This window comes from Apiospora hydei, assembly GCF_038363865.1.
Source record: "Apiospora hydei strain CBS 114990 chromosome Unknown utg000007l_segment0_segment0, whole genome shotgun sequence".
NCBI classification, from domain to species: Eukaryota; Fungi; Ascomycota; class Sordariomycetes; order Amphisphaeriales; family Apiosporaceae; genus Apiospora; species Apiospora hydei.
Window position 1 is genome coordinate 1,402,301 of NW_027117366.1, and position 21,285 is coordinate 1,423,585.

Consider the following 21,285-nt stretch of genomic DNA (forward strand, 5'->3'; position numbering starts at 1 on the left):
CTTGCGCCAAAAGGCAGCCGCTTGGCTACTTGGCTCGAGGCCATTGCCATCGTCGTATCAAGTGTAGTATCAGGGACCTCTTGCCAGCCAGCCAGCAAGACGACCGATGTTGGAACCCGAGTCAGCCTACCTTACTTCACCAAACGGACAAGAATGCCTTGTTTTTTGCGCATCGTCAAGCAACCATTAAGGTTTCAAGGCCCAAACGTTAACAAGCAAGGCCGTTAGTACTGTAATAATGTTCCTCTGTCGTTTCATTCCATCAGACGGATAGGTGCCTAACAAACAGTGGTTTTTTTCTTCTTCTTTCTAATCTTGTACTGCTTCGTACCTGCACCACACCACCCTCTGCTAGCATGTGCATGTGGATGGGCAGTCATCTACCTAATCTACATAGCTGGCCGACGGTTTGCTGATCGTTACTGCGCGCATGAATGAGAAGTACAGCCATTGTGTGAGCCATGTACCGTAGGTTACCAGCATTCCGCATTCTCGTTCGATCTGTGAGACCTGTAGCTTGCCTGGCCCGTCCGTCCTTTCCCACTGCCACTCAACCTGCGGCAGCCGAAGGGGGGCCACATTGCCGTGAACATCACCAGCAAGCACCAGGGTCGATCGATCACAAAGAAGAAGAAGAACAACAAGAAGAAGACGGTGAAACACAAGTCCACAAGCGGCCTTGCTCCTGGTTTCTCCAATCAACGGACTAGGAGCATCGATCCCCCAGAAACGCCTGGTGGCACATCTTTCATGCTTGATCAAATGTATTAATTTTTCCCACTTCTCATTCAAAAGGAGCCTCCTGTTCTGACACAGGAAATAGGGAAATAGTAGCGGGCTTGTTATCCCCCCTTTGGCGTCTTGGCTTTCCGTGACCCCTGCTCAGGTTAATGTTGCCGGTGACACTGCTAACGACGTTGTAATTTCTTTTTTGCCCGAGCTGCTTCATTTCAGCAATTCTGAATTGAAAATCGCAGCCGGCACGGACCACACCGCCGCACGATGACCCAGCAACTGCAGGCCCGCCAGTGGGTGTGGTGGGTGTTGCTCATGGGGGGAGGGCCTATTTTTCCTCCTGCAGCTCATTCTGGAGATGGGAGATTGGAACGACGAGAAGCCGGTTCTGTGGAGTATGGAACGGAGAAACAGCACAACTAATATATCATCATCTCGAGCTGGATCTGGTTGAGGAGGGAACAATAGAGAGATGATCTAGGACCAAGTTTGGCTTGCATCATGGGGTCAGCAAGCTGTGTGGTTCGATGGCGGCAGAGACAGCAGCAGCAGCGTATGCGCATGGTGATACATGGCATGGCATGGCATAGCAGAGGTGCATAGCATAGCATTAGGGGGGCCCTTGTTGCTTCAACTACTGCTTCTAGCCTTTTGAGTTTTAGTGCAGGCAAGCACAGCACAAGCAGTGACAAACGCTGAACCCCCCTCCTCCCCTCCTCCATCTCGTCCCAATCTGATGTATCAACTGTGTGCGTGTGTGTGTGTGCATGTGGTGGACAGTCAGACCAGACCGACCAGACCGGACCAGACCAGACCGGACATGCTGGTGCTGCTGCTGGTGCTGCTGCAATCAATTCTATGGATACTGCGTACATGCAGCAGGCAGGTACCCCCTAATATTGAATGCAGTATGTGGTAGCAGGTGCTGCCCGTACCGTACCGTACTGTCCTGTACTGTACTGCAGTAGAGTTGCATGCAGTAGCAGCAACAGCAGCAGCAGCAGCAGCAGCAGCAGCAGTAGCAGCAGCAGTAGCAGTAGTAGCAGTAGTAGCAGTAGCAGTAGCGTATTTGCCTACCTAAGTCGCCTGTCGACAGGAACGAACTCATTTCGATCAGTGAATTTGATTGATGAATCCCTCTTTGTCCAGTCTGCACTTGCCAGGAGTCGTCCAGTCCTCCAGTTGGATTGCCAATGAATGGGCGTTCGACGCCCCACCCCTAAACCGCTAAGTAGCTCCACTCGAGGCACCCCCAGTCCCGGCCCAATTACAGCAGGGCATCGACCCTTGTAGTGGTACTTGCGCTAAGAGACGAGCGACCCTTGCACCCTGCCCAGTAGCCTGCCCCCCTGCCCCCTGCACCCTGCACCCTGCACCCTGGGCCACCCTCCAATGTACATGCCTCCTGGGCTCCTGGCATCTTTCGCTTGGTCCCGCAAAATAACAGAAAGCTGCCCTTTACGGTACGCCCTCCTTATTATTGCGAGACAGGCAAATAAATAGAAAGCGGCAACACTGACTTTGACGCTTGCACTCTCCCTCCCTCCCTTCTTCATTCTACCAGTAATCGACTCATTAAAGTCAAAAGGATCTTCCTTCCCACCCCTCCTTCAACCCCCATCTTCCACATCTAACTCTCTTTGTTGTGAGTCTGCTAGGAGTCATTGACAGACAATCACCCTACCAGCTTTTACCACATCGAGTATTTCTACATTTCATACTGTAGATTTCTTGTTGTGTTTCTTTACTTTTCTTGAGATACCCCAATTTGATACCCTTCTCTTTTTACACAAACAACAAATAATACACAATGGCCGAAATTCAGAAGCCCGTCGAGGTCGTCCCTGAGACCACCCCGGCCGTCGTCGAGCCCGCTGCCACCGAGTCCGTCCCGGCCGAGACCACTGCCGCCGACGCCGCCGCCACCACCGAGCCCGCTGCTGAGACCAAGCCCGCGGAGGAGGCTGCCGCTGAGGAGCCCGCTGCCACCGAGGCTGCCGCTGCCGAGGCCACCCCGGCTGCTGAGGAGGAGAAGAAGGAGGAGGCCAAGCCCATCGAGGAGGGCACTCTCGAGCACAAGGGTGCCGGCGCCGGTTTCCCCAAGTAAGTTGTTCCTCGCCGACTAGCTCAAACTGCAAGGACAATGAAGCTAATCGTTACTGAAGGAACCTGATGTTCTCCAAGACCCACTTCTGGTTCGGATCTGAGGCTGTCCCCAGCGAGAAGCTGGCTGCGTACCTCAAGAGCGAGAAGGCCACCGAGGTCGGCCACCACGTCGCTTCGTGGGCCACTGAGACCGGCAAGGGTCTCCTGTTCTACGGAAAGGAGGCCGACAAGTCCACTCCCCACGGCATCATCCCTCTGGTGAGTAGACTTTACCCCCGTTGATGATGATGGATTATAGAACTAACAATTACTAGGCCGACGCCGCTGAGCCCACCACTGAGGGCAACAACAAGTTCACCGTTGTTGCCAAGGGTCAGAAGCACGCCTTCAAGGCCCCCAACGTTGCCGACCGTGACAACTGGGTTGCCCAACTGAAGCTCAAGATTGCCGAGGCCAAGGAGCTCGCCACCACCGTCACCGAGTCCGAGACCTACAAGAAGACTCTTGAGAGCCTGAAGCCCGCCGCCAAGAAGGAGGAGAAGCCTGCCGCCACTGAGGAGGCTGCCGCTGCCACTGAGGGTGCTGCCGCCACTGAGGAGGTCCAGACCCCTACCGTCGTCGAGCCTGCCGGCGAGGCCAATGCAAGGAGGAGACCAAGGAGGAGCCCAAGCGCCGATCTGCCAGCCGCAAGCGAGCTTCCATCTTCGGTAACCTGCTGGGTGGTGGCAAGAAGGAGGAGAAGCCTGCTGCTGCCGAGACCCCTGCTACCGCTGAGGGTGCCGAGGAGACCCCCGCCACTGAGACCCCTGCTGTCGTTGAGCCCACCGCTGAGGGTGCTGCCGCTGAGGCCGCCCCTGCTGCTGAGGAGAAGCCCGTCAAGCCTACCCCCACCAAGCGTGCCAGCCTTTTCGGAGGCCTCTCTTTCAGCAAGAAGCAGCCCAAGGCTGACCCTACTGCCACCACCCCCACTGCCGAGACTGCCCCTGCCGTCGACGCTGCCCCCGTCTCCGAGAACGCTCCCGTGATCCCGGCTGTTGAGACCAGCGAGCCCCTCTCGACTGATGTAACCTCGCCCACTGCCGCCCCCACTGAGGCCACCGAGGCTGCCGCTACCAACGGCGAGAAGAAGGATGTCAAGAGCGACAAGCGCAAGTCTAGCCTGCCCTTCAACTTCGGCAAGAAGGATAAGGCCGCTTCCTCCGAGGATGAGGGCGAGAAGAAGTCCGGCTCGCCTCTCTTCTCCAAGCTCCGCCAGACCGTTAAGGGTAAGGGCAAGGCCGCTGAGAAGCCCGCCGAGAAGCCTACCGAGGAGGCTGTTGCCGAGACCCCCGAGGCCGCTGAGACCGCTGCCACGAGCGAGGAGAAGCCCACTGAGGCCACTGAGGCTGCTGCTGCCGCCCCCGCTGAGGAGACTGCCGCTACCAGCGAGGAGAAGCCCATGACTGCCTCCGCTCCCAGCGCTGTCCCCGCTGCCGCTTAAAGGAGCCCCCAGCAACAACCGCTTTGGTAGTGGCCAGATTGGGAAGAAGCGGAAGGAGCTTCTCAAGCCTGGCCCTTCTGGGCTCGGTCCGCGGCGATAGCCCTGGATCTCTTTACGATGTTTTCTAGAGAGTCATACCAACACGTTGGGTTTGGTCGGGATCGGATCTGCATTTCCATCGAGATACCCATGTCGAAATCTATACTGATACCCCACCTTTCTGCGTCCAACAGCGCCCTTGCTGCGCTAGAAAGGTGGCCTGCTTTGATTTATTTTCTTTCGTGGTTTTTGATTTTTCTTGAAGTCACCGGGCTTGTTGCATGCATCTTGTTGGGATGATGCATACGCCATCTGCTTTCTGCGCTAAATGTTTCCTTTACTCTGCTGATACCCAGTATACCCAGTCGTTTGGACAAAAGATGGACAAAGCAACAAACCAACCAGCGAAACAGAAAAAAACTATGAAAACTCAATTGACGATGGCATGGGAGGTGGACTGGAGCATATGAAGTCGCATGTCTCCGAATGCAGTTTGCCTATGGACTCGCCACTAGGGTGCAGTTTGTGACAACTGAATCATTCTCTAATAGCTAATACACACGTTGAAATGATCTTTTCTCTTCTCGATGCATCCAGTGACTCGCTAGACTTTAATGTAACGATATCCCCGATTACGCCGACATCGTTGATTCCAATGGATTGGTTTGGTTATCCCAATAGATGGATGGTCTAGTCGAATTTGATAAACCAGCTTGTCGATTATTCAGGGAAGCCCTCTATTGTAAATGGAAGCAGCGCTTTCGCCATCAACGGGGATACCAACCTGTACAAACTTACCAAAAGATACTACGGTTGATGGTCGAGTAAACGCAGTGATCATGTCTTCGCATTGGCCTGGCCAACCTTTACATGCCTACTCTTGTGGTAGGTCGTCCCATGCTACACATATGTAGTCAATTAATACCTGCCCAAGTTTATGTCCCTGTATCCCTCCCTGTGATGCTGCTCATTCTTGTGTGCCTGCCATGCACTTGTTTGACGACCATCATGGCCAATCGAAGGGTTAGTCTGTCAAATTGCTACGCGACTTGCGCCCTGGAGGGTGGACATGACCTCAGGTCAGGGGTGGAGATAGTAGTCGAATAGAAAAGCAAATGTCCAATCTTCAATCTACAGGGTTATCATCCAACGATGGCAAAGCCTCGTGGACCAATCACACAATCAGCAGCACATATACTAACGCTTCGGGCTTAATGAGGATAAGAACCATCGACTAGTCCGCCAAAGCGGTCTTCGTGGTGTACGTAGTATTCCGAGACGATGACACATCTCTCCTCTATGTAGCTGTGCTCACGTAGCAAGCAGACATACCACCGAACGTTTTGCTTTTTTTCTTCTTCGAAGCTTGTGTTCAACTCCATACGCCAGCCCATGCTAAAGCGTGCCCCCTATTCTATCTCCGTCACGCCAGCCACCCAGCCGGTCGACTGCCTCGTCGTATCCAGGCGAAGATCAAGGAAAAGGTCTATCTTTTGTTTTTTCATATTGAAAGTTTGGGAAGAACCTTTGTACTCTGCAAACATTGTGCAACAAATCTCAACCCGAATCAATTCGTTATATTGAAAAAGCCATATGTCGTCAGGAGCGAAGTATCAGGTCAACGTCCTATTTCTCCTCGACCAGAGTGAGAATCGGGACGTCACCCAGCTTGGCTCGGCCAGCCAAGAAGCTGATTTCAATCAAGAATAGGTATCCCATCAGGCTTCCACCCAATTGGCTGACAAGCGATCCGGCGGCGGCGGCAGAACCTCCTGAATTGAAAGGTCAGCTGCGGACTCCAAGGGGTTGTTGGTAGGTCTAGTTTTCTCATTCCCATACACTACGTCGCGATCGTGGAAACCCATCTGTACGCCTCGAGTCATGCGTGCTGCCTGGCACTGGTATAACAGTCTGATCTGCATCTCTAGTGGTTGCGGGTTCATGACCCAACAAGCAAAAGGCAGGCAAGCACTTGCTTGGTTGAGGAGTTGGGCTTGGAGGGGTGTTCTTGTGGGCGTGGGGAATTGTCCACATAGACATGCTTGCACATGCTTATCGCACACCCGGTTCTCCGGAATGATAAGGCTCGATCTCGATAAGACCATGGAGGGGTAAGCGCGACTTACCAGTAGCAATGATATCGTCGACTACCAGAACTTTTTGTCCGGGCTTGATAGCATCTACTTGCATCTGGAAAAAATCCTCGCCGTATTCTTTTATGTAAGATGCAGTCTTGCACTCGCCCGGCATCTTGCCCTTCTTCCGGACCGGCACGAAGGAGCAGTTGAGGCGCAGGGCCAACGGGGGGCCGAAGAGGAAAACCGCGGGCATCGAGGCCAACGATGACATCGGGCAGCGAATCAAAGGAGTCCCGGATCTGGAGCTCGAGGACCTGCAGAAGGGAGTCGAAGATCTTGGGGTCCTGGAAGATGGGCAGGATGTCGATGAAGTTAACACCGGGGGTGGGCCAGTCGGGGAAGTAACGCAGGGCGGCGATGACGCGCTTCTTGGTCTCTTCGCGGTCTGCCTGCGACGCGTCTATCGATTGACCGGCGAGTTCGGTGGCACCGGAGGAGGGGCGGTGGGCTGTCGTCGCGGGGCATCGGGAACGGCTGAGGCGTTGCTGTCGGGTACGCTACCGGAGGGGACTGGAGCGCTCATGATGAAGGAAGAGAGAGGGAAAGGGGGAGAAAGAGGAGGAGAGCCCGAAGGATATGAATGCCCAAGCCAATATCTGTAGCCTTGTTAGGAAATGAAAATTTTCGGGGGTGTGGCACGAAAAAGCCGCCGGGGAGGGAAGCGTAGGCAGGCACACACGCACGCACGCACAGCCAAGGGTGGTAAGGTACGCGGTAGGGGGGGGGGGGAGTAGAATCGGGAAACCCAAGTGAGACAGGTCACTCACATTGGCCGTTGCTAGAATCGAGAGGAGTGTCAACCTAGTAGCCGGGCTGGGTGAGTTGACGGTTACGGTATGGTATGGTAGCAGCAGGCTTGGATCTTGACGGGTGGAAGCAAGCAAGCAGCCAGCAGCAGCAGCACGCAAGCCAAGGCCAGGGTTTAGAAAAAGGGACATGTATGTATGTGTGTATGTGTGCATGTATGTATGTATGTACTTACTGGGAAGCTGGATGTAATGCAATCAACTACTGTACGTATAGTCGCAGTGGTTAATAATAACGGGCGCGTTTTAGAAAAGCAATAATTCCTGCGAAATATTCGAGCCCGGGAAGAGAATTAAGGGAAGTGATTTGCCTGCCCAAAGTGCGGGAGGTGAGGGGCAGAGGCGCAATTGGCTTTGCTTAGGGTGTCAGGGTGTGTGGTGGGGAGGGGCAGCAAAGTGGGATGGAGTGTGTGTTACGCGGACTGACCTTGACGCTTGACTGCTTGACTGCTTCTGCTTCTGCTTCTGCTCAGTCAGTCGTCTATTAATTGTACTTTTCTTTCTTTCTTTCTATCTTTCTACAATCTTCATTCTCGAGTATGTCAGTACCTACCTACCTACCTACCTACCTGGGTAATGTGACTGGATCTCAGAGACCCGCCCTCCAATGGCATTGCCGTATCAGACCGGGTGTTGTTCACAGATTGCTTGTGCGAGCGAGTGATGGTGTGTGATACTGGCCGGCCGGAGACTAGTCGCAAAGCTCACGCCCCTTCACACAGATCCTCTGGCCCGTGACAAAGACAAGCGTGACAAGCGACACTTATCTCGATAGAGTCTCACCGTAACAGCGCCGGATATCTGGAGTTCCCTGTGTACCTAGGTAGGCTGGGGGTCGGACTCATGTACTTACCTGCCTACATCCATCCATCTTACCACATGGGGTGTGGTCCAACCTCTCGCTGACTCCCACCTATCAAGCACTGTTGTCGTCCACCGTTTCCTCGGCCATTCCATTGGGTTTTCCAAGGTTCTTCTCTGCCTAGGTACTACATACAAACATAAGTTCTCCAAATGTAGGCACTCAACCTACCTCAGTAGGGACCTTGTCCAGGTGAGCTTGGCTTGGGAAGATGGTCATGCTAGATACATTGATGTACCTAATGCTGACTGGCCTGGCCTGTTCGACTTGGGATCAGGTAATCGTCACGACAAATGGTGTACTCCGGTATATCCCCGTGGGTAGCAGATGGCGGGCGGTGCAGGGGGCAGAGGGGGTAGAGGGGACAGAGGGGGGGCGGCCAAGGTAACCCCACCATCAGATTGAAGCCACGCCATACCCAACGAGACCTAAACTGCTGCAAGCCATTCGCTCGTTCACCCAGGATCATCTGTCGACACACTTCATACTACATATCGCCTGGAGGGCCGGTCGACGCCGGGCTTCTGTCGTTGGTCCATGCCGTTCGGTAAAGCACTGCAAAGAGGCGGTAAGTCGAATTCATCAGACGCTCCCTGAGGTGCTTCTAAAAGGCTTCCATACATACTACGGCAGACACACAGGGAGTGGGAAACATGTGCTACGCAACACGAGACAGCCTTCATATCTTGCCCGTAAGCACGCAAGGCAAGGTGGTCGGAAGTAGTGCCGCGGCAGTTTGTCGGCAACTTGCTCCAGAGTCCAGCATATGCTTCCTAGGAACCTACGTACCTACCTCCCTACGGACCCTACCTAGGCTTCCCTTCCTGGTCCGGCTATATCGAGCGAGTGACTCATCACCAACCACAAGACCGTCCGTACTGTAGAAAATGTTTCCAAGACAACCCACGAGGAACGCATGTTCTAGACCTCATCAGTCAGCAACAGCTGTTCCTGGCACCGCGTCTGCGGCCCTGAAATAACGGGGAGGAATTGGGAATATGTGGCGATCCACCATGCTTCTGAATGGCAAAGCCGAGTGAGTTCTGAGGTCTACAGAGCTCCCGCCTGGGCTGTCGCTACAGTGCTGTGCTGTCTTTCCAAAAGGCAAGGGTACGGAAAAGGCAGAACTGGAGCTATACGATCAGCTAAGAACCGTGATCATATCATTCCAGCGTTAACGATACGGTACGTAGATGCCCAATCTCCGTCTTTACGAGCAGTGGCCTTCGCCTGTCTGTCAGACAGACTTTTTCACTTACCATCAAATGCACGGCACGGTTACTAGCTGTGGGAGGAAGGCCTCTGCAGCCGGCTGCAGTATGGGGCTTATCTTATCAAGGCCGACCTGCCTAATCACCCCGCCATCGAGGTCCTGCTTGCGGATTCTCGCGACACTACTGCTACTCCGAGCTCCAACCAACATCCCGTACAGTAGGTACATACTTACATACATATCTCCACCCAACTCGATGCAGGCCCTGCAAGATTTCAGACACCCAAACACCCAGACACCCTCCTGTCCTCCCTTAATCTGGCTTGCAAAGCCCTTCGCCTTTTGATTTGACGCCCTACGTGGGGCTCAACACCTGCACTGCATGCGCTTAGAATGCAGCTTGCGCATCCGCTCCACCTCCTGCGCCCATGAGCCCACGAGGAGATTGGGAGAGGGAGCAGTGATGCTATGACAAAGGGGTGGTCGGAGAGGGGCCTAGGCAAGCCAAGCAATATACCACCCCCAGAGAACTCACAAACGACACAGCGTTATCCGAGATTCTCGCCGCCCTTGGGATCGGTCGCTTTTGGCTGAAACCATCAACCGCAACACCCAACCCAACGAGCCAACCCCAAGCCGACCCCACCACCAAGTAGACCAGACTGACCTGACCTGACCTGCCCTGCGACCAACAGAGCTCTGTGTCCATACACACAGCATCGCTCCTACATTGGTTGCGTGATCTTGGGAGCCGGCCTCACCTTATCATTCGACAGATCACGACGCCAAATCACACATTATTGGATTCGAAAGGGGGGTTCAGTTACTCTCCCGGGGAAATGTCCCGTTCGTCCAACCAGAGAGACCCAACCCCGTCCTTGACTATCCATGCCTGTATCTTCTACTAGACCATGACACATCTCGATGTTATTTTCCCCAGTTCAACCCGCCTCTCGGCATGTGTGAGACGCCACTCTGCTGCATTCTTCTTCCTCTGCATCGTAAGTAACGCCGACCGACGGATGGCAGTACGCGTGGCCTGGCTGCGTACCTGAACGGAACATCGCAACTCCGAGCACCCAAATGGACATACTATACTGACGATAGCAACCAGAGTGGTGGGATGAGTGAGTATATCAGTTTGGCGCAAGTTTCAACTGTAAACGATCCAGCTAACTTGCCCCTGAATCGAGCTTGCCGCAATGTAGACCCCACTCTGTATTTCTCTTGCTACATGATATCCATGGTGTTCAATTGTAAACTGTACGCGAGACGGACAGATCGGGGCGACTGGTTAGTTGTTGCTGCTGTCTAGTCGAATCATCCTCATGAAGCCACGCGCGAGTCAGGAGAAAGCACTCACCGCCATATACCAGGGCATGTCACTGCAGGAGTCTTGATGCAATCATCGGTCTCGCCTGATCAGACCCGTTTCCTCTGTAGTACAAAAAGCTCGGGCGAGCTAGCATTTTGCCCTTCGAAGTGATCATCGGTGAAATAACGTTTCTCTGCCTGGCACTGGTATACCCATGTTTGTATGCACTGAGGCCAAAAGAAACAGCATTTGGCAAGCACACCCTAGCGGCCATGCAGGAGGATGAATAATATGACTGCATCGCATAGTACGGCGCCGGTGTGGGATATGATGTGTAGCGAAGGCGAGTGACATAGCTTCAAGCTGGGGAAGCAGCAGTGGCACAGCATGATAGACGCCACACAGCGCGCCCGTTGGGGTGGACGGCATGGCTATCTACACCTCCGATAGACCCTAGATTGGATGACCACTTACCCGCCGGTTGGGGTCGATATTGCCCACGCGTCTTGCGAGACGTGGACCGGTCTGTCAAGCTTTGGTGTTTCGGGGGAATGCCCCTTTCCCTTCGTGATACATCTTCTCCTCATCCGTGGCTCGGCTGAGACGATATCTATACGACAAGATGGTGTTTGTCGGTCCTCCCTCCGCCCCTCCCTCCGTAAGAAGGGGAAGGAGAAGTGAAAGATGGGTGCTTGTTGGTGGTGGTGGTGGTGGTGGATGTATAGCCTCCAAGGCTTGCCATGCATCTCCATCCGTACCCCAAGTCAATTAATTCCCGAACATCCAATAGCCAGCTCCTGCTTGACTTGGTGGACCACCACCATCCCATGCGGCAACCATCTTACATATATTGATGCGTATCTGCAGAAACAAAAACGGTCTCACTAGGGGCGGGACAACATACACGAAAAACGACAACAACAACATGATCGAGCGAGTCTATTATCATATCACGCCCGATGCGGCATTCTTTGAATATTCTGGCAGTGGGTTATCTCCTCGGCGGCAATGAAGGCTGCAAAGCGGCAGGCTCTCTATATTAGAAAAAGCAGGGATATCTTATGCAGTCTATAAACAACAGGTGGATCAGTCGAATCTGGAAGAAAAGGGGGTATCATCTCTAGTAAGTCCAACCGCCTCGGACGTCTTGTGTGCATGCTGTGGGAAACAAAACGGGTACAGTAACCAAGAAAAAGACCAAATCAAGCAGCTCCGAAAAACAGCAGCGCGAAAAAAAAACCCATGGAAAGAGGGTGGTGTTCCTTCCCCCGTTGCACACCACCATAACCACCACACACACATTATCATTATCACCCCGCAACCGGTGGACCGGTCGGTGGGAGAGCTAGAACGCCATAGACAAAATGGATGTTTCCCTCCCCCTTTTGTCGGCCAGCTCCCTCTCTTTTCGTCGGTGAGAAACTGTCCACACACGTCATTCGCACGTCGGCGGCTGTCTGCGCCAACCATATGCCGCGTCCATTCCGAGCCACGGAAAAGAAGGACTTGTCAGTTTTTCTTCACACACGTTCCCGGAAACTGTTTCCCCTCAAGATTCTTCCATCTTTATGGCCTTGGCGATTACTTCTCAGTTCCCAATCAATCAATCAACTGACCGCCAATCAATGAAAATGCAAGCGAATTATAGAAAACAGCATGTTCTGTAGCACATGCAGCATGACGGCGATACTCGTAGGTAACAGCTCAGGCCAGACGGCGAGGTCAAGCTTCCCCTCGACGCTCGCATTGACGCCGAAGCACCAGCGGATCAGGGCCCGGAGCAAAAAGCCCGCGACGAGCTCACACGCCCACGTGATGGTGGAGGCGTAGAAGGTGAAGCCGAAGTTGTAGCCGTCCTCGATGTCCTCCGGGTCGTCGAACGCGAAGTAGGGGTAGACGTCCTTGTTGGAGCCGAAGTGCAGGACGAGGATGCTGCCCAGGAAGGCCAGCATACTGACGTTCTCGGCGATGAACCGGATGAAGACGTTGCGGATGCAGAGCTTCTGGTACGCGGCGTAGGACTGCGACGTCAGCCCGAGGAACGTCATGATGCGGTGATACGTCATGCTCATGGTCAGGGGGACGAAGACGATGAGGGAGGTGGACGAGAGCGCCTGCAGCAGGATGAACTGCGATGGCGAGCGCAAGCGTGCGTACAAAGCTCGCACATACGTCTGGTAGGTCAATATGAAGTATCTGGCAAGCAAGCGGTCAGCAATTTTCAGAGAAACGAACAAGGAGACGAAGACCCCTCACTTACAGCTTGAAAATCCAGCTCAAAGGGTAACTTCCGACCCGCTCCCCCTCGCTGACTCCCAGGATCCAGCCTGTCAGCGCGTCGAGTAAGTGCACCGTTATGACCCAGCTATACACATAAACGACCGTCTCCAAGTTGTTGTGCGGTAAGGTCCGGAGGTATATCTCGGCGTAGGCTTCTCCTATAAGATACGCCAGCAGCCCGACGAGAAGGGCGAGACAGAACCACACGAATCGTACGAAGCTCGCCGGTAGCCAGCGACGGCGCATCATAGCCGATACACGACCTCGTTGCGACGGACGGGCGTGTAACACATTGTCTGGATCTACGTTGTAGTCATTTAGTCCCATCCGTCGGCGGTGGCGGTCTCGATCAGCTGTGCTGTCACCCTCGCTGGTCCACCAAGATGAGGTAAATATGCGCTGCGTCTCAGATAGCGAATTTCTGAGTCCGAGATGCCGCTCGTGTAGCATGAGGATGCAAAAAGCAATAGCTACCGGCATGGCCATGATAACGAAGGTCCACGAGATCCAAGCCGTGTTGTGGATGGTGAGGAATTTGAGCTCAGGCACCAAGTATACCGGAATTGGTGCGGCAAGACCCAACACCGCGATCAGGGTGATGGTCAAGGGAAAGCCCAGATTCGACGGCCACCAGTTTAAGCTATAGAGGTTGAAGACCTTGGTGATCCACATCAAGGCCGTTAGGTTGTAGAAGCCATAGTATACGATAAGGAAGAACCAGAAGTTGACCTGGACCCGAGCAGCTCCATGACCGGGGGCCCGGTGGTCGTCATAATCTGGGTTCCGGTCCGGGTCGCCAGGCCGGAGGGGATACTGCGGAAAGGGGATAGCGCACCAAGCCACAGCCTGCATACGCCTGTCAGCGTTTTGAGTTGAGGTTTACGGGATGATGTAGAAGGCCATGTATATGTGCCTGGACTGCTACTCACCAAGGCTGCCGGCAAGATGACCAGGACTCCCCAGCGTGTCCACCATCTCTCCACGACCCTTTTCACCGCCGTCTGGCGTGGAGCGACGAATAGATCCTCCACGTTACGCCGCATCCACCTGTAAGCCCTGTGTCCATAACCAGCCCCGTCATTGTCTTCGTAGTCTTCGATGTCGTCGTCGGGTGCTCTGTCGAGCTCGGAAGCAATCAGCGCGCCATACCCGACGTGCACGCTGCCCCGTCCGCCGCCGTTGGACAGAAAACCCAGGGCCGAAGCGGAGTGTCGGCGCTGCTGGCTCCGCGGCACGGCGCGAAATCGGCCGAGGAGCGGCGATGCGTCCGAGGCGTGCTGGCGCGCCGCTTGTGAGGTTTCATTGCCTGGTATGAAGGGGAAAGAATTCGGGCATTCTCTTTCTTGGGTTGTAATGTGACGTCTCCTCCTACTTCCTGGTGCCCCCTCGCACTTGTCGCTCGCCTTTTACCCTCTTTCTTCTCTGTGTGCGTGTCCCTCTCTAGTTTTCTGCGTGCCTAAGTATGGAGCACAAGGGTTTCCCAACTTTGGGCCTTTGTGGTTACGCCGCAGGGGCCGTGTCTTTGTGGCTGTCGAGATAGGATTGGAAGCTGGGCGTGTTACATAGCTTCGGTTGCGTGCTCTTTTGTTGCTCGTGCACTCCAGACTCCAAAGGCAGGGCCCACGAGAATCCGGCACTCGAGGCGCACTGGGCTGTTGGGCTGCTGGACTGCTGGGCGGGGAGAGCGGTCAGTTCGGTTTCTTGGTCGACTCGCCGTGGTCGTCCTTGGAGGGAGGATTTATCTTGCAAGGTATCGGTGAACCAAGCGGTCCCGTTGACTGGGGCTCGGGATGGACCGATGCTCCCAATGTTTAACTCGTGACAGCTCGCGACGACGCTACTGGGCGCTGCTGGGCGCTGCTGGGTTTAGTGCGGGAGACCCTGCAATCTACTCGGGTCTAGTGGCTGCAGGTCGCTGGAAGCTGGCAGGTTGGGCTTGTTTAAGGCAGGCGGCAGGCGGCAGGGTCTCCAGTGGGGGTCCCTGTGGCTCAATGTATGGGGTTTCCTTTTGCGGTTGCCATGTCTTTGTTAAAGCCATTTGATAATATCCAACTAGGAGCATCTTTATAGTGTAAGTAGTCATAGCAACTACAAGGTTGACTTGCCGCCGTTCACGATTCGGTAAGAGGGGTAGGACATTGATGCCAGGGTATAGAGTTCATTAATAACGAACTACCTACTCGTAGCTTGGCTTGCATTGCATTACATTACATACACCCGTTCCCCATTGGCATCGCACATAAAAACTACCTGAGCAAGTAGATAGTCCGTCCATACTTAATGTTGTAGGAGCCTAGTGACCTCAACCCCAGACTGCTGTATTTAAGTAATAAAGAAACCACAGAAGGATTCAGTGTAAAAGCCCTGGTATTTGGCAGTGCATCCGATTTCGATGCAGACAAATACTGCAAATAGGTGGAAATTAAAGTAGTGGTACAAAGTGTTGCTGGATTTCTGACCCAATAAGCCTTTTTCAATAGAGCAAGGTTCATTGTGAGGGTTCTTTCTAGTGATTGACATCACCCCCCAACTCTTCTTCCTCTTCCTCGTAAATTTCGGAATCCGTATCTTCCGAGTGGTCGTTACTATCATTGTGGTTGTCTTTGGTGATGCGCCCTGACTTTGCCAGGTCGCGCTCTTCGGGCGCAGCCTCCTCAATCTCATCGGCAAAGCCCACCCGCTTCGGGGAAGAGGATGGCTCCTTGGCCACTTCTTCTAGGACATCTCCGCTCCAGGGCTTGCATTCCTTGACCGACTCGCCGCAGCGCAGACAAGTCATTCCTTCGCCTTCTTCTCGTTCTAGCCGAGTAGCCAAGCAGACATAACAGTATATGCAGCCACATGGTATCGTCTCGTAGGGGTTTGTGATATCTGTCTGCGCCGACCCGACAACTCCGCTGGATGCTGCCGCAGCAAGGACCTCGTTCTCCGATGTAGCGCTATTCTGATCCTGATAGCATATGGCACACGTTCGTTCAGGCAGAAATGCGAATTCACCCTGCTTGCTGTTGCTTGCGTCGTCAGACCTGATGTGGACTATATCTTTGGTCTTCTTCCAGGCACGAGAGAGCCATCGACGCCAGCGGTTGATACCGACCAGTGGCAGTACAAAAAGTAGAAACTCTGTAAAAGCGTGCCACACGAGCTGGCGGTTGAGGTACTCGAATGAGACCTCTCGGCTGACTTGACTAGTCGGCGGTACTAGCCGTATCCGCAGGAGCCTGTCAAGAAGTGTCCGATATCTCCCATGCAACAAGAAGACAAGGAATGAGGCAAAGGCTGCCATTGAGTGCACAGTGGACAGTTTCGAGGTGATGGCGGACAGCCGCTGCACCCTTGGCGATGGTGCATCATAGCCATTGTCCTGGTCTAGTAGCCAATCCTCCCATTTGGTCCATCCGTATTTCCCCCGACGGTGATGAGCCCATAGAGAATCTTCTGCCATTTGCTTGGCGGTGCGAGGCTAGGCGAGTTACGTCGCGCATCCGTGTATTTGAGGTTTTGTAGAGCCGCCCCGTAAGTGGCATCGTGATCCCACAAAGTAAGTTTGAATAGTACCGCGCGAAGGCCGAGCAGTATCTCTGCCGACCAGTCGTCTTTTATATTTCCCCGAGGTATTTGAGCGCGTCGCCGACTTGTCCCCGGAGAAGGTCAACGAGCTCTTCGTCGAGGAGCTCGGCGTCGACCTGGCCGACACGAAAGGAGGGCCTCGTTCCCTCGCGCGAGGACAACACCTCCCAAGCCGATAGCGTTGAGGACCCGAGTCGGTTTAGAGGGAAAGGGAGCTTGGCGGCGCGTGACCACGCTTGGGATTCGTCGCGTCGTGCGGTGAGGCGGACCTGGTTCTCTCGTTCGCGGGCTTGTCGGCGCGCAGCCAGTCGCTGCTGCGCCTGCGCAAAGCTGCTGGAGGAGCTCATCGAAGCAGCATCGCCGGGCTGAAATGGTGGATGTTGATTTGTGCTATCCCGCGGGCATTGTTCTACGTGGAAGGAGGAGACTTGGATGCGAAAGAGAGATGCCCCCGGCTTGTGTTGTTGGGTGAAGACAGTGCGTTGGCGGTGGTGACGCAAGGAGGTAAGGTAGGTAAGGTAGGTAAGGTCGGCCGGTCGGCAGCGGTCGTTGGCGTTGGGACCAGTCGCGAATCAATCAATTGGCCGAGGTATGCAAGGGCCTAGAGGAACCTCGGTGGCCCCGAATGGAGTACGAACTGGCTGATCCCCGTTACGTGAGGCCCCTGCATTCGCTCTGACCCACCACCTGTTGACATCGTATCTGGAGCTTAGGTAGATGCAATATTCTAGCTAGCCTTGTGATGTTCTATAAAATACATTGATGTTTATTTTTTATGAAGCAGACTGAATGATAACACTTCGGTAAACTTTTATACAAGCAAGACATTCCTTTTGCAGCTTTTGAACGTCTCGCCATAGCCTGTGAAGCTTGAGCAGAAGGTAAACCCCATTTTCATGGCTATTTCTTTGGCTTCAATGCCCAGCTCAACAGCTCAGATTCTACTTGTTGCACGAGAATTTCATAGCATCAGGTAGCATTTTGAGGCTATACTGAAAGCAAAGAACATTGCATTGCTGTATAACCCGTCAGATGCATGCATCTTACAGGACTGGTCTCACCGCATCTCTCAAAAAGCCAACGGGGCTGCGTATGTACTTATTTCAATAGGCCTTCGCTCACATCACTTGTGCCTGCCGCTCTTCCCGGTCCATGCCCACCTCACCGTTTGCTTCCGACTGTATATGATACAGTAGGTAGTAAGCACGTTATGTTATTATATGCCGTGCCATGTTCCTGTAGGAGTACGCGGTAATCTAACACTTATACTGCTTACTCACAGCCAGAAGGTTGTATAGTTGAGCTTTGCAATATACGAATATGCTTCCTCGAAGCCTGCAACATCAGAGCAAGCTTGCACAAGCCCCTGTACCGGCTTTGATGCTCACACCACTTGATGAGAAGATCGGATGTATCTCCTTATCCCGGCTGCCTAAAAAGAAGTGCTTACACACACTCTGGCCATGAGGCCCCCCTTTGGAATCCTTGCGATTGGCCGGAACCCTTCTCAGGTAAGGTTGAGAGTCTCCGATCAAGTTACGGGCAAGAGGTAATTATATGAAGCGTGTTTAATACATTGAAGCTCGCAAATTCACGAGTAACGAAATGATACATTACTCGTAACGCGCTTCTGTGGTGCCTTCATTGTCGCCAAGCTTGAATGTACAGTAATTTGACAGTCTCCCTCTCTTTTCGGGTTTCGTCCACCCGTTCCTCGACTCGTCGTCCGTCTTACTCTATCGACCTTGCTGTCCGTCACCCCTGTACATGGCCTCAGCATCATCTTTATTGGCCATATAGAGGATGGGCTGCCCTACATTTCCCCGCATAGCAGAACGCTTGCTGGTATCATCGTCTCCCCGCTGCTTTGGCGGCCACCCACGTTGCTGCCAAACGCCAAGAGGCGGTCAGCCCGCATCTCGAGTCCCAAATACACTTCCTGCATAGCAAGTGTGTTCCTGACTTTCGGATCTCAGCGACTGCTTTGCAGGACAGATCCCGGCATACATCTATCCGTATGGGGCCTCCTTTGGGGTCGCTTTGGGTCATCTTACTTAAGCATCCCCATTTCCCCATTGAACCTACACTCCGCTATTCAAGAACCACCTCCAGCTCATAGCTATTCTCGAGAAGCAAGCATTTCTTTTGGGCATTAAAAACGCTTGGCTAGCCCTCGTATAGGACTGCCAAGTCGCCATGATCCGGAGTACAAAGACTGCGGCAAATCTCCAGAACGAGGCTTCCACGCCAAATAGCTCCGACCCAAGACCAAGTCCTCGAGGTTTCAGACCGGCCGTCCGCGTATCGCTCGCTTGTGTGCAATGCCGTTCAAAGTAAGTAGTCATACTCCTCTCAAGCAAACAAGAAAAGAGTGACGTTAATCTTGGTGTTATAGGCACATGAAATGCGACGCCACTTTACCTTGTTGCAAGCGATGCTCTAACGAGGGAAAACCTGTAAGCTAAATGGCCATTCGGGGAAGGGACACCATGACCACCTCAAAATTATGGTGATGCCGGGTCTTCTTTCGAAATAACATGGCATCGCTGATCTGGGAAATGGTATTTCATGTGGTCAAGATGTCCGGTGCTGACTTTGGTGCCATCAGTGCTTTTACGCAAAATCTAGACGAGGTATCCGTGATCAGAAGAAAAGGAGTCTGATACTGGATAGACCAGTCGCGATACCCACGATAGGAAGGATCGAACCTGAGGCCCAGATTCCTGCAGTCAACCCAGTATGTGATGTTGAAGACGGAAAGTTGGTGGGCTGGGCTCCGTCAACACGCATCACTCCAGGGTCAGAGGCCCTTGGGAAAACCACGCCTCTCGATGCCTATTATACCTGTTTCCACGCTGCACACCCGTTCATACTACCAAAGAGGTTTCTTGTGGATCAAGCCATAACGGATCCTAGCAGAATGCATTTCTTGTTGATGGCAATCAACTACATCGGCTCCTTATATATGCCAGAGACCCAATCGGGCGAGCTTGGAAATACGGCCTATGCTGCAGCTTGCGCTCCTCTCCCTATGACACCACAGTCGGTTCAAGGATTGCTCATCATGAGTTTTGCTGCCTTCGGAAATACATCATTTACATACTATAAAGGGTGGCTTCATCGTGCGAACACAATGGCACAGGAGTTGGGGATGCACAAAAAGGCATTCGCCGCGGAAGCCCCTGATCCGGTCGTTGCCGAAAGTTATCGTCGAACATACTGGGGCTTATACTGGCTGTATGTTTGCTACAACCTCTTCGAAACCAAAGTTCTATGCGACATCCCAGGCGATGTGGATTTGCCCTGTGAAGAATGGGAGTATGAGTCAGGGGTAAGTTTTCTTTCTCATCCCTTCCCACTAGGGGGCGAGGTTGTAGCAGCAGCGACACAGCATCCCCTTCGTCCAAACAGACGACGAATTGCATAAAGACTAACACAATCGGTCTAGAACATACCTCACCCAACAAGCTTGGCCCAGTATGAGGTTCACAGTGCCCTCGGCACAGCTGAGTTCTCTTCGATGGCGTATTTGGTTGACCTGTGCCGCATCACAGCGACTTATGTACTCGGTTACCACGGTGCACCTGAAGACAAGAAGGAGCGTCTTTTCGAGCGGGCAGACTCTCTTCTATGTGACTGGACTCTCAAGGTCCCAGCGTGGAAACTGGACTTGGTAAATTCCGAAGGCTCAGCCGACGTTGTCTTGCAGCAGGCGTGGGGTTTAGCTCACAGGTAAGTCTTCTGTTATTATATATCATCACATTCATGCTACCACTGCGAGGCCTTAACAATCTAGTGTAGTTCCCGGTTAATACTCCGAGAAAGTGTCGCAAGGGGCAACCTTGGCCTCAAGGAGAGTTGCTCTCTCGGCCCAAGCGCCGGCCCCTCTATGGGCGCCCGGAAGGTCAAGTGCTTCGGATGGCAGGCGATCAACGCGGAGATCCAAGCTGCCGACCACATGCTCGCGCTCTTCCGCAAGCCTGTCGACCTCAAATATTTCTCGCCCTTGCTGGTGGCCGGGATTCGGCGCATGGCGTTGGTGTATCTCGACGCGTGCGTGTTCCAGGGCCTCGACACGCCGGTCTATCGCGAGAAGCTCAGCATGCTGGCGCGGATAATGTCCGTGCATGGCCAGGTCTGGGAGGTCTCGCGGAGCTTTACCGAAGAGCTCCGAGACGTCGTGGCGGAGTACTTGTCGGCGCCCATGGATCCGCCTGAGCCTTCCCAAGATGAGATACGGCCACCAGTCTTTGCCGCCGCCGCCGGTGATATCATGGGAGAGAGTGGCGAGTTTACTTTCCCCGACTTCAATCGATTGGGCACCGTGGATGCCTGGGTACATGACAATGATCAAACGGTCGTTGCATATGAGTAGGTGTGACAAACGCCCAGTGACCCGGTTCTCTGCTGCGAGCTTGTTTGGCTATGGTGGTTCACAGGAGGTGGCGGGTTTCAACTTGTATCTCCTAAGACAAAAACGTCTTTGATATCTCATGATTTTCGGTTACGGCATACCAGGTAGTTCGTATATAAATCAAAATAGGGGTGCTCCTGAGTGCATGGTTTATACTGGTATCTCTTTAGGTGCTTGTGTTACAGACAGCCCTCCGGAAAGACAGCTTTGTGGCATATGAAAGTGTTTGACTGCCTTCAATCCTTGGAACATTTTACTCTGATGGTGCCTTGTGTATGTAGGTACTTACTCAGGAAGGTGCACTCACTGTACGCGGTACCGGGATTT

The 21,285-nt window shown here is 53.4% G+C and overlaps 6 protein-coding genes across 6 annotated transcripts; 2 read left to right on the forward strand and 4 right to left on the reverse strand.

Moving 5' to 3' along the window:
• Positions 1 to 2,545: 2,545 nt before the first annotated feature.
• PG997_009507 (uncharacterized protein) lies at positions 2,546 to 4,321 on the forward strand (the record flags this gene model as incomplete). Its single annotated transcript, XM_066813822.1, has 4 exons — positions 2,546 to 2,838; positions 2,901 to 3,099; positions 3,156 to 3,455; positions 3,500 to 4,321. The coding sequence occupies 4 exons, from the start codon at positions 2,546 to 2,548 to the stop codon at positions 4,319 to 4,321; spliced, it is 1,614 nt and encodes a 537-aa protein (XP_066665784.1).
• A 1,665-nt stretch (positions 4,322 to 5,986) lies between these two features.
• On the reverse strand, positions 5,987 to 7,021 carry PG997_009508 (adenine phosphoribosyltransferase; the record flags this gene model as incomplete). Its single annotated transcript, XM_066813823.1, has 4 exons — positions 5,987 to 6,132; positions 6,487 to 6,573; positions 6,629 to 6,887; positions 6,929 to 7,021. 4 exons carry the CDS (start codon positions 7,019 to 7,021, stop codon positions 5,987 to 5,989), a joined length of 585 nt encoding a protein of 194 aa, XP_066665785.1.
• Positions 7,022 to 12,316: 5,295 nt separating this feature from the next.
• PG997_009509 (uncharacterized protein) lies at positions 12,317 to 15,202 on the reverse strand (the record flags this gene model as incomplete). The annotated part of the gene is made up of 4 exons (XM_066813824.1): positions 12,317 to 12,890; positions 12,955 to 13,820; positions 13,904 to 14,280; positions 15,190 to 15,202. The coding sequence occupies 4 exons, from the start codon at positions 15,200 to 15,202 to the stop codon at positions 12,317 to 12,319; spliced, it is 1,830 nt and encodes a 609-aa protein (XP_066665786.1).
• A 278-nt stretch (positions 15,203 to 15,480) lies between these two features.
• PG997_009510 (uncharacterized protein) lies at positions 15,481 to 15,753 on the reverse strand (the record flags this gene model as incomplete). Its single annotated transcript, XM_066813825.1, has 1 exon — positions 15,481 to 15,753. The coding sequence occupies one exon, from the start codon at positions 15,751 to 15,753 to the stop codon at positions 15,481 to 15,483; it is 273 nt and encodes a 90-aa protein (XP_066665787.1).
• Positions 15,754 to 16,573: 820 nt separating this feature from the next.
• PG997_009511 (Pex2/Pex12 amino terminal region) lies at positions 16,574 to 16,891 on the reverse strand (the record flags this gene model as incomplete). Its single annotated transcript, XM_066813826.1, has 1 exon — positions 16,574 to 16,891. The coding sequence occupies one exon, from the start codon at positions 16,889 to 16,891 to the stop codon at positions 16,574 to 16,576; it is 318 nt and encodes a 105-aa protein (XP_066665788.1).
• A 1,849-nt stretch (positions 16,892 to 18,740) lies between these two features.
• PG997_009512 (uncharacterized protein) lies at positions 18,741 to 20,919 on the forward strand (the record flags this gene model as incomplete). The annotated part of the gene is made up of 4 exons (XM_066813827.1): positions 18,741 to 18,877; positions 19,173 to 19,875; positions 19,993 to 20,276; positions 20,346 to 20,919. The coding sequence occupies 4 exons, from the start codon at positions 18,741 to 18,743 to the stop codon at positions 20,917 to 20,919; spliced, it is 1,698 nt and encodes a 565-aa protein (XP_066665789.1).
• Positions 20,920 to 21,285: the final 366 nt, after the last annotated feature.